The sequence below is a fragment of the Hipposideros armiger genome, unplaced genomic scaffold (genome assembly GCF_001890085.2).
Source record: "Hipposideros armiger isolate ML-2016 unplaced genomic scaffold, ASM189008v1 scaffold_49, whole genome shotgun sequence".
NCBI classification, from domain to species: Eukaryota; Metazoa; Chordata; class Mammalia; order Chiroptera; family Hipposideridae; genus Hipposideros; species Hipposideros armiger.
Genome location: NW_017731399.1, coordinates 5644536 through 5656449, shown reverse-complemented (window position 1 = coordinate 5656449; position 11914 = coordinate 5644536). Strand labels below are relative to the sequence as shown.

At 36.8% G+C, this 11914-nt stretch overlaps 1 protein-coding gene across 1 annotated transcript in view; it reads left to right on the top strand.

The window, feature by feature from the left end:
- Window positions 1-11914, top strand: part of LOC109381551 (pecanex-like protein 1) — a gene marked incomplete at its 5' end in the record, with an annotated part of 42082 nt that overhangs the window by 20938 nt on the left and 9230 nt on the right. The window contains 4 exons of the mRNA XM_019640299.1: window positions 1337-1590; window positions 3351-3581; window positions 7479-7579; window positions 8381-8531. Coding sequence (XP_019495844.1) covers window positions 1337-1590; window positions 3351-3581; window positions 7479-7579; window positions 8381-8531 — 737 coding nt within the window. The remainder of the gene's footprint in view (window positions 1-1336; window positions 1591-3350; window positions 3582-7478; window positions 7580-8380; window positions 8532-11914) is intronic.

Below are 11914 nucleotides of genomic sequence, written 5' to 3'. Positions count from 1 at the left end.
GTATAATTGTCAACCCAGCAGACAGTCCTGTAATGTCATGTTCAAGACAGGGTGTTTCTTGTCACCGCTATGGAACATTACTTTGGAAGTGTTCGCCAGTGTAGTTAAACTAGAAAATGAAATAATAGAATTGTTAAGGGTTCTAGAGCACTGCACAGTTCAGCTCATTAGCTTAGCCAAGCTTACCTCTTCGGCCTTGTCTGGCATCACACCACCACCATCACCTTCACCACCCACCACCACCACCAAGTGGGGCTAGGTTTCACGGCATCTTTTTCCCTCAAAGCAGTGTGTTTTAAACATGGATGGTGTATATATTCTCTTTCGAGGAAAAAAATGATTGTATAGTCCTACTTAAGTTATTTTTATACTTTAATATTTTAACTTCAATATGTGCCTTTGTGAAACTTTGTATAATCCCTTTATAGTCTTCATATAATATAAGGAATTTACAGATTAAATGGAAGCAAGACCACAGAACAAAATAAAAATTAACCTTGATGTAATGGATGATATTTTGCTGGCACTAGATTGCTGTAGGTCTAATTCTGTATTTAATCTGAGTCTGTATTTTTACTTCAATAGTACTAATACAGAGAATGTCTGTTTGATAAGTATCTTACATAAAAGAATGTAACTTCAATTGTTTGCTAGTACAGAATAATCAGACTTCATATTCAATTGAAACTTTATCTGCAGGTAAACCTCAAAAGCCAATTATGTAATCTTATCCAATTGTTGGAATTGGCAACAGAAAAAAAATTTAATTGTGTATTTAACACTAAATTATAATGTTCTATTACAAGTTCTATGGCCGGATAAGCAGGATATATATAATATATCTGCTTGCAGCATGGATATGATATTGGGGAACAGAGCTCGGATTTTTTTGAGTTCTGCATGTCTGTCTATATTGGGTGCCCTGGGCTGACTCATGTCTCATTCCACTCTTCTTTTTCAGAATTAACTCAAACCTTCATGAGTATTTTTACTTATGTGGTCTTCATTTGATATGAATGCATTTATAAACCCAAATTTGAAAAGTCTGGGAATTAATGAATCAGAATTAAGGAGGTTACTTTACAGTACAAATCCTGAGAACTGTGAATGTGCCAGTGCACATTGTGACTGCAGGAAATGAATGCACAGTATGCTTGGTTTCTGGAGCTTGCTGCAGTTTGTTAATGAGCATTCCAAGGCAGATCAGTCACATGCTTTCATATGCTATAAAATATGTCTTTTCTCTAAATTTGCTGTGTCTTTAAAGTATTTGTTTCCCCACTTGGCTTTTTGCCCCCTCTGTAAGTGGTCTGTCTCTCTCTCTCTCTGTCTCAAGGCACTTACTGTCAACAACGGGAGGTGGAGGCCATAACTGAAGGTGTTGAGGAAGATGAAGGATTTTGCTGTTGTGAGCCTGGCCACATTCCTCATGTGCTTTCATTTAATGCTGCATTTAGCCAACGCTGGCTAGCTTGGGAAGTCATAGTCACCAAGTATATTCTGGAGGGTTATAGCATCACTGACAATAGTGCTGCCTCTATGCTTCAAGTCTTTGATCTTCGGAAAGTACTCACCACTTATTATGTCAAGGTAAGGGTATGTGCCTACTTGATCTTCTAATAATCGGAGGCTCTTCTTGGAAAAGACATATGTATATATTTTTTTACTATGTTTTACTTCTGTGTAGTGATTTAAATTCTCTAGTATCCAGTCCATTCAGTCAATTATACCTACAAAGGTCTTACTATTTCTTTCTTTAGTGACACTTCATTTGCTCATTAATATTACTAGCTACCATTTATAGCTCATATTTTGTAGGCACTGTGCTAAGGAATATACACATACATGCATGCATACATACACATATGTGTATCTTACCTAATTCTCTAAAGGAGTATTATGCCCATGTTTTACAAATAAACAAGTTAAGAATCAGAAGTTTACTTGCCCAAAGTCCTGTAACTACCAAGTAGAGTTGGGGATTTTAAACCCAGAATTGTCTGACTCCTGAGTCCTTGCTGTTCACCACTGCTTTGTATTGCTTTTGACAAATTGAATAAAAGTATTGCAAGATTTGAGGTCACCAAGACCACCCTTACTTGTAACAATGAACTGCAATTTCAGGGTCCCCAAGTTCACCCTCAGGTTCATTAACTTGCTAGAAGGTGTCACAGAATGCAGCAAAGCCATTCCACTCACAGTTAGGGTTTATTCTGGTGGAAGGAAGCCGATTCAAATGAGGCAAGGGGAGAAGCGTGTGGAGCAGCTCCGGAGACACCGGACGTGAGCTTCCCGTGTCCTCTCCCAGTGGAGGTGTGCAGACGCCTGTTTCTCTGGGCAACAATGTGTGACTCCTCACGGAGTGCTGCCAACTAGAGAAGCTCACTGACCTCAGTGGGGAGCGTTTTTATTGGAGTGCCGTCATTTAGACATAGTTAACCATCCACGTGGCCAGCCTTCTCTAGCTCCTCTAGAGGTCATGACTCTAAGCCTCCAGGTGAACAAAGACTCTGTTATGAGGCAGGACATCCCAGGGAATTAGAGGTTACCTCCCAGGACTCAAGTGCAAAGACCAAACCTCTCTTTGGGAGAAATTAGCTCTTTACTACTCAAGTATTCTGTTGCTAAAATGGCTAAAGATTTTACAGAAATGCAGTATGGTTATGATTTGGGGGCTTGCAGGTGAAGCAAATATTTTCAAGAGGAAAATGTGTGCTAAATTTTAATGACCCATATCGGAATTTTCCATATCTTATGTTGTTACCTCAATGGACCACCTTATTTGTACTGATTGGAGTGAACCTGAGTCTTCTACTTAATGTTTGGTTAATAAACCCAACCTTAGGAAGTTGAAGAGATTGCTTTTACAACATTTTTTACATGTGTGTGCATTTGTGTGTGTGTGTGGCATTTTTTGTCTCCAAATATGTATATTTCTATTGCTCTGTTATTAGTTATATTTCTATAACTTGATCTAGGATCACAGGATGAGTTAAGTTTTTATGAGAAATTTCTCAAAATAAATGCACCACAATAAAGGCTTTTCACCTCTCAAAAGGTCCTAAATTCAAAAGCTCTAAAATCAATAGACTAGAACGGTTTTTGAAGTTGTCTTGCTGAATTTATGGCTGTGATTTTAAAAGTTTTAAATTAAATGTTTTTTTCATCTAGGAAGATCTGACGTGTATTATTATAGCATTCTTAATATGTATATTTATAATACTGACCTAGAATAATATATTTGTGAATGGTGCTATCAGTATAAACAGTTGGGATTTATTTACTGAGGAACGGGAGTTAATGTACGTTGTGATTTAGCCTGGATTTTTTTTTAATCTTTTCCTCATTAGGGTATCATTTATTATGTTACAACCTCTTCTAAGCTAGAGGAGTGGCTAGCTAATGAGACAATGCAGGAAGGACTACGTCTGTGTGCAGATCGAAATTATGTTGATGTGGACCCTACATTTAATCCAAACATTGATGAAGACTATGACCACCGACTAGCAGGCATATCCAGGGAGAGTTTCTGTGTAATTTACCTCAACTGGATAGAGTATTGCTCTTCCCGAAGAGCAAAGGTAGAGTCTGTTTCTTTAATTTATAACTCTTTGAATCTGTTTTTCCGAAGATGGAAAGTATATCTCTGTTTGTTATTATTTTGAGGTCAGTTTTTACAGACCTTCCTTTTTCTGACCACCTGGGTAAGAGAACCTGTCCAGTTTGTTATGTTTGCACCAAACCAACCAACTCTGCCCAAACGAATTAAAATGGCCTCCCTCATTCTTTCCTTTCCAGTGTCATAATCTTCCTCTCCAGTTAGCATGCCCTCCACCCTGTGCATGCCCCCATACATATGCACAAATTTAGGTAACAGATTACATGTAGCACCTTCTTAAAGAATACATTTGGGGGCATCCCCTGCTGCCTTCCTACCCCCCAACACCAGACTTAAGGCTAATTTAGTATCTTTGTTCCAAATTCAAAGTCTAGACCAATGCAGTCATAGAATTTTTTGCAATGGTAGAAATGTTCTGTGCTGTTCTAGTATGGTAGTCACTAACCCCCCACATGCGGCTATTATTAAACACTTTAAATGTGGCCAGTATGACTAAGAAACTGAATTTTAAATTTTATTTAATTTTGAGTGATTTAAATTTAGGACTAGTGGTCTAGTGACCACCGTATTGGACAGTGTTCATCTACACTGTTGATTTTCAGATCTTAACATGGGTAAAATTGAGCTAGGAATGAGTAAAAATGCAGATTCTTGGGCTTTACCGGAGAGATTCTAATTCTATAGGTCTAGGCTGGGATCCCAAATCTGTGTTCTCTTGGGTGATTGTAATTCAGCTGGTTCCTAACCACACTACTGGATACCTTGTCTTATCCTGAAGGTAAGTGAGTGATAGACCTCACCAACTTCTGCTTTCCTTCTAGGTCTCAGGGCTCTCGTGGCTGTGTTGCTCCCCTAGTCAGACTCCATCTAGCATAGCCACAATGCCAAGGCCTGTGGTTGCACAAGCTGGCTCCTCCCACCACTGTTGCTTTCCAAGCAGAAGTCTTGAGTAGTTGCACCACCAGCATCCTGTGTTCAGGATTCTCTTGTTTCACGGAGCATAGGGAGGCACCTTGTCAGCTAGTGTCTTTCCCATGGTCTGGGATGGACACACTGACTTCAGATGTAGCACCCATTTTAGTCTTAGGTATGTGGTTTTTAATCAGGTTTGGGAATTTCCGCCATTATTTTTTCAAACATTTTTTCTGTTCTTCTCTCCCCCCTTTTTTGGGAACTCCAGTGACATTCATATTAGGCTGCCTGATGTCCTTCAGCTCAGTGAGGCTTTTTTCAGTCTCTTGTCTCTGTGTTCCAATTTTGCATAATTTCTATTGCTGTATATTTTTAGATCTTTTATTTTTTTCTTCTGCGTTGTTTAATATGCCATTAATGCCATCCAGTTATTTTTTTATATCAGACATTGCATTTTTCGTATCTCTTGAGATTTAATTTGTATCTTTCAGATAAATCTTCCATGTCTGTACTTAACATGCTGTCATTCCTCTATCATTTGAACTTACGGAATACAGTTGTAATAATTCTTTTAATGTCCTTGTTGACTAATTCTAACATCTGTGTCAATTCTGGGTCAGTTTTGATTGAGTATTCTTCAATTATGAGCCATAATTTCCTGCTACTTTGCATACCTGACAATTTTTTATTGGATGCTAGACTTTATGAATTTTACCTTGATGGGTGCTGGATATTTCTGTGTTCCTATAAATATTCTTGTACTTTGTTATGTGACACAGTTAAATTCCTCAGGGACAGTTTGATACTTTCAGGACTTTTAAGCTTTCATAGGAGGGACCAGAGTAGCCTTTAGTCTGGAGTTTTCTTCCCTATTACCGAGACAGACAGTACTCTTCTGAGTACTCTAGCTAATCACAAGATTTCCCATTATTGCTTTCTGATGGTTCTTTTCTTGGCTTTGGGTCCTTGCTATATGTGCTGATCAGAAATCTGCTGAAGACTCAGGAGGGGCCCTCTTCACGTGTCCAGAGCTTGCTTGCTGTGAAGCTCTGTCCTCCTCAGCCTCCCCAGACCACCAGCTGTCTCTTCCACGTGGAAACGTTGAGGTTCTTCCCCCTCTGTTCCCCTTCTTGTGCTGTGCCCTAGAAACTCTTGTAGGGCTACCTCTTCATTTTCCATCTCTCAGGGATTAGTGTCCGATATCTCAAAACCATTGTTTCTTATATTCTGTCCAGGTCTTTGGTTGTTCAGGTACAAGGGTAAATCTGGTCTTCGTGACTCTGTCTTGGTCGGATGCAGAAGCTAGAACTAAATTTAAAAAGAAAATTTCTTTTCTCATCACAACAGTAGTACATTTTCAGCATAAAAAGTTAACCAGATTGGGGGAGTAAAGGAGACAGAAAAGAAAGAAAATCATCCATAATTTTATTACCCATTATAACCACGTTTAATATTATTTTGTTTATATAACTTGAAGTCTATACCTACCCTCTCCCCTCTCTTTTATATTTCTTTCTTATTCCTTAAAACAAGTGCTCTCAAATTCTTTATCTACTGTTTTGTAACTGGACTCAAAAGTTCTGTCAAAGATCCTGCTTGATGAAACTAGGATATATGCTATAAGAGATAATATATCTTTGAAACTACTCTAATGACAAGCAACTACAGTATCTTATAGTTATATTAATGAACTAACTTACCCAATTGATGGTAATTAAATTAACCAATTGATATTTAGTATCTTAGACAACTTCCCTTGTTTATAAGTTAATAGTTTATAAAGCCAAAAATATATGTCACTTGGCAGAGTTAGAATAATTAAGCTCATTATTAGCCTAGACCTGATTTTTCAGTGTTCGCATACATTAGAGTCACCTGGAGTGTGATTGCTGACCATCACCTCCAGAGTTTGATTTCATAGGTATGAAGTGGCCCAAGAATTTGCCTTCTGATAAGTTCCCAGGTGATGCTGATGCTGTCCTAGGACTAACTACACTTTGAAAACCATTGTCCTAGATTGTTTCTCAGTAATTGAGATGCTACCAAGATTTTCTTTAGTATTGTATAAGGTGTACCATTTTGTTTAAATTTACATATTATATATGAAATATTTGTATATACTAGTAAATAATCAAGGTATGCAGTTGTTTGAAAAATTAAAAGGTTGAGGGGAAGCATTATTCTAGATACCAATTTAATTTTCTTTACTATGGTTACAGTCCTAATAGGCTAATGCAGCTGTCCCTAATAGCCTGTTTGCCAGGTTAAGTTTAGAAATAACTAATTACTAGATGGCATATTATATTCCTAGGACAGGGTAATATCAGTAATGATGTATATCAGTAAATATTCTACAATGTTTAACTAAGATCCTAATACTCTATACACCCAGTTCTTTTTCAGCATGTCCTAATATTATAAAGTATTAGATTTTATTTAAAGACTCCAGAGAACCTCCTCATATACACCAATACTTTATTTTATACTGTTTTGTTAAGTTTCTTTTCATTAGAACTTTTACTTGAAGAGATAGAAATTAGGTATTAGTTGAGTTTCTTATCCTCTCTGATTTATTAAATATATTCTGATTTGTTAAATACTTATATACCTTTTTGATTATTAACATTCTTTGTGTTTTTTTTATTTTTTGAGGTATAATGGACATATAACGTTGTATTATTTCCAGGTATACAACATAGCGATTCAGTATTTGTATATATTGCAAAACGGTCACCACAACAAAGTCTGGTTAACTTCTATTACCATACATAGTTACAATTTTTTTCCTTGTGATGACAGCTTTTGAGATCTGTTTTCTTATCAGCTTTCAAATATACAATACAGTATTACTAACTATAGTCACCATGCTGTACATTAAATGACTTACTTTATAACTGGAAATTTGGGCCTTTTGACCCCCTTCACCCCATTCTTTGTTTTTTTTAAGCCACTGGATGTGGACAAAGAATCCTCCCTGGTGACTCTTTGTTATGGACTGTGTGTTCTGGGACGGAGAGCTTTGGGGACTGCATCCCACCATATGTCCAGGTAACAAAGGCATGTCTCTTTTTAGGAAGAGTGTGGGAAGTTGTATAACCTAAATCAGAAAAATCTGAATTTTTCATTGAAGCTTTCTATGCTAATTTATTATTTTTTTTTCATTGAGAACATCATTTTTTTCTTTTGCTAATTTATTTTAAAAGTCTCTTCAGATGTATAGATCATTTTACTGAACATAGTTGAGTTCTACTAAGTGTTTAACAGAACTGGCTTTTAAAATTGACATACATGTGGGCAACTATTTATAATGAGAATTTAATAGATTTAAGACATTTTAAAAAATAATCACTTCATAATATTTGGTCTCCCCTATATACATCTATTTTTCTAATAATTCACCTCATTTTTATTTGTCTGTATTTCCTTGCAATTTTTGTCTAGAGTATTTATACTTTTAATATAATTATATGTTAAATTTTGGAACTCTAAATATAAACCAGATTTCTTGACGTATGCATCCAAATGAATTAGAATTAATAAATACCATGTATTTTAAATTTCTTCTGTGATTATTACGTGTTTTCCATTAGGCCCTCCTTAATTTCTTTTAACTTATAGACTCTTTGCCTGTCGTGTAGTTTCATGGGTTCACTGTTCTAGTGGTTCACAAACAGGGCTCCCAGGCCAGATGGCCCTGTGACTTGTAAGGCTGATTCAGGGGTGCTGACCTTAGTTCTCAGAATCTGTATTTTCAGAACCTCCCAGATCGTTGTGATGCACAACCAGATGTAAGAATCAGTGTAATGGAAGACCTTTGTCAATGTAAACTCTTATCTCCAATCTTAACAGTAATTTAGAGTCATTCCTCTATGGATTGCATGCCCTATTTAAGGGAGATTTCCGTATTTCTTCAATTCGAGATGAATGGATCTTCGCCGACATGGAATTGCTAAGAAAAGTAGTAGTCCCTGGAATCCGTATGTCCATTAAACTTCATCAGGTAAGAAGAGGAAAGTTCTAATGCATCACTGCTATTTAATGGTACTTCTTCACTTGACTTCCAAATTATGTTTCTTAGGAACCTTTTGAGAAATAATCTGATCTGTAACATGATTCATGATTCATTAAGATACTAAATCTTAGAAGCCTGCATTTGTGTTTCTAACAGTACATTTGAAGATTTATATTAGAGAATGACTGGTGTGAGCATGAGCTTAAGAAAAAATGTAAACAGTGACAAACTGGAAATAAGTCTTTGGCTCCTGTAATACTTGCTTTGACTTCACATGATTGTAATTCACACCTCTCCCATGGGTGAATGCTGGCTAACTCCCATTGCAGTATAGCAGCATCTCAGGAGCCTGATAAGTGCTGCTGTTACTGAACTGTAAGTTTCATTTAGCATGTTACATAGAATAATAGATGGTTAGGACAGATTTAGACTTAGTTAAATAATCCTAGTAGGGTAAAAAATTAAAATAAGGCCCCAAAATGTGTATCCAAAGCCCTGGATCATTTCAAGAATGTATTTTGAAATTAAGTACCATAATTGTTCATTTAACATTGTCAATAGATTCTTGGAAACGGTGACTTCAAGCACAATGAAGCTTAAACTAGTTTTACCATAGACTAATTGATATAAACAAGAGTTAAATTCCTACAGTATATTTCTGGTCACAAAACATCACCAAACTTCTAAATAAAACCCCAAAACACTTCCAGTATTAAACATTGAAGTAAATGTGAGCTGTATATACATTTCAGAGAGATGAATTAAAAACAAGATAATTATTTTCCAACCTAGTTATTCCAGTTCAGGTCGCCTCTTCCAGGAGCTCAGGCAGCAAGACGGGAACCAACCCTGAACAGACACCATTCCATCGCAGGGCACACTCACACTCACACCCACACTCATATTCACTCAGACTGGGACAATTTAGACACACCAGTTCATCTCACGTGCACATCTTTGGGATGTAACAGGAAGCCAGAGTACCTGGAAAAACGCACGCAGACATGGGGAGAACATGCAGACTCCACATTGACGGTGGCTCCGGCTGGGAATTGATTTTTTTCTTATGGACATTATAATGAAATGACATTATTCAAGGACTTGTTATACTGGCACTTGCTGCTCTAATCATTTCACTTGACGGTAGTTATCCGATCTGATTAGAGACTACATGATAAGACTCATTAAAATGTATCTTCTGTGCTCAAATCTAATTGAATCTTTTTTTCCCCAAATAAAAGGTGAATTTACTCTTCAGGTGATTTTACTATGATCAAAAGTGTTGGAATGAAGTTAATGCCCCATATTATTTTGGAGCATTACTGTACTGATAAAAGATATGTTATTTTAAAATCTCTGTGAAAAATGCAATACTGTTTTGAGGATGATGGGAAACATACATATTTGGGATCAAATAAAATTGTCCATCTTCAGACTAGCATTAAACTTTTGAAACAAAATTCAGAATTCAGTGTATTTAAAAGTAAACAGTAATGATCTCAGATTAAAATGTTTTTAAAACTTCAGAATTTCTCAAAAGGTACCAATTATATATTTCTATGTAAGAAATACTCTTTTGTATGTAGTATAATTATCTAACAGTTCCTGACAGACCTCTTCAGTTCATTCAAAACGTTTTGATAGATCTCTATCTCTATCTGGCAGAGAAGAAACTGAGGCACCGAATTCAAAGCCTCTGATACCTTAGGTCTCTGCCTCTAGTCTCTCCCGACAAGTGCTCTTGGCTGTTGCTGTCAGGTCCATCCTTACATATTCCTTTGGCTGAGGCATTATTGCCTGTGACACTGGTTCTGTGTCTTATAATCAGGCCCAGCACACTTGGGTACAGCACACTCTTAGCATCAGCCATGACTGACAACAACAGTGACGAACAGGGAGAGTAAGGAGGTGGAATAGGGAACCTGGGAACCATAGCGGGCTGCGGAGGGGAGGAGATAGAGAACATACATGCAGCCTGATGTAGTTTTGTAATTTTGATAACCTTCAAAGAAGGTAGAGCTTGACCTATGAAGTAACAAGTAACAACCATTTATTGAGCATCACTTTGAGCCAGACACAGGATTGCCCATGAGGGACTCTCGGGCCAGGAAAGATAAATGTGTAAATCAGTATTGGTCATGTTATATACTCATGAAAATCCAAAAAAGTGAACAGTAGGCTTATATATGAAAAGAAAGTGTTAGAGCATACTTGCCATCTAACCCAGCAATTTCACTCCTAGATATTTACCCATGAGAATAAAAGTGTATGTCCACACAAAGACTTACACACAAGTGCACATAGCAGTTTTACTCAGAATAGCCCCAAACTAGAAACAACTCAAATGCCATTCAGTGGATGATCATGCAGATTATGGTATAGCCACATGATAGCATATGTGTATTAGCACTAAAAAGAAATGAACCACTGGTAGATACCACAACATGAATAAGTATCAATCATGCAGAGTAAGAGAAGTCAGACATACAAAGAGTATCTATCATATGATTTTATTTATTCAAAATTTAAAACAGGCCAAACTAATCTATAGAGACAGAAAGGAGATCAGTGGTTGCTTGGGATATAGAGATTGTATGCCAAAAGGCAGGAAGGAACTTTCTGGAGTGTGGAAATGTTCTATAGACTGTAGCAGTGGTTACATTGGTGCACTTATTTGTCAAAGTGCATCTAACTGTACTCTTAAAGTGGGTGCAATTTATTGTATGTAAATTATATCTCAAACTTGACTTAAAAGATTTCATTCCCAGATAGCTAAAAATGTAGTTCATTACTGTTATACTACTTTTGTAAATTTCTCAATTCAACCTTAACCTCCAAATTTTAGCTCCGCAAATATTATTTCCAGTTTTTACATATTTTCTTTGTTTTCCTCATTCAAGTTGGTTTTTCATATCTTCGTATATATTGTTTTCTGTTAAAGGATTATCTCACTGTTTCCATTAAGGAACACTAAAACTAGGGAGAGACTGCACGGGCCACTGTGAGCTGCACCCTCCGTACAAGAGTCAACTACACCATTATAGCATGAAAGCAACGTGTAACCAATGACCACGGCTGTTCCCCAATAAAATTAAAAAAAAAATAAAAAGGAACACTAAAACTACATAAAAGGTGAAACTACATAAAAAGTCTCTAAAAGTGTGGATTTGTTAAATAGGCACTTTTCACATAAAGCCACATCTCTAGAATGATGCTAATATGAAGCGTGATGACAAAATATGGTGAATGTAAGTTATAAAAGTTATTACAGGGGCTAGCCAAGTGGCATTTTGGTTAAGAGTTGGCTTAGTATGCCAGCTCTAAGCAGCAGAGCCCCGGTTTGGATCCCACATGAGGGCCAGTGACGCTGC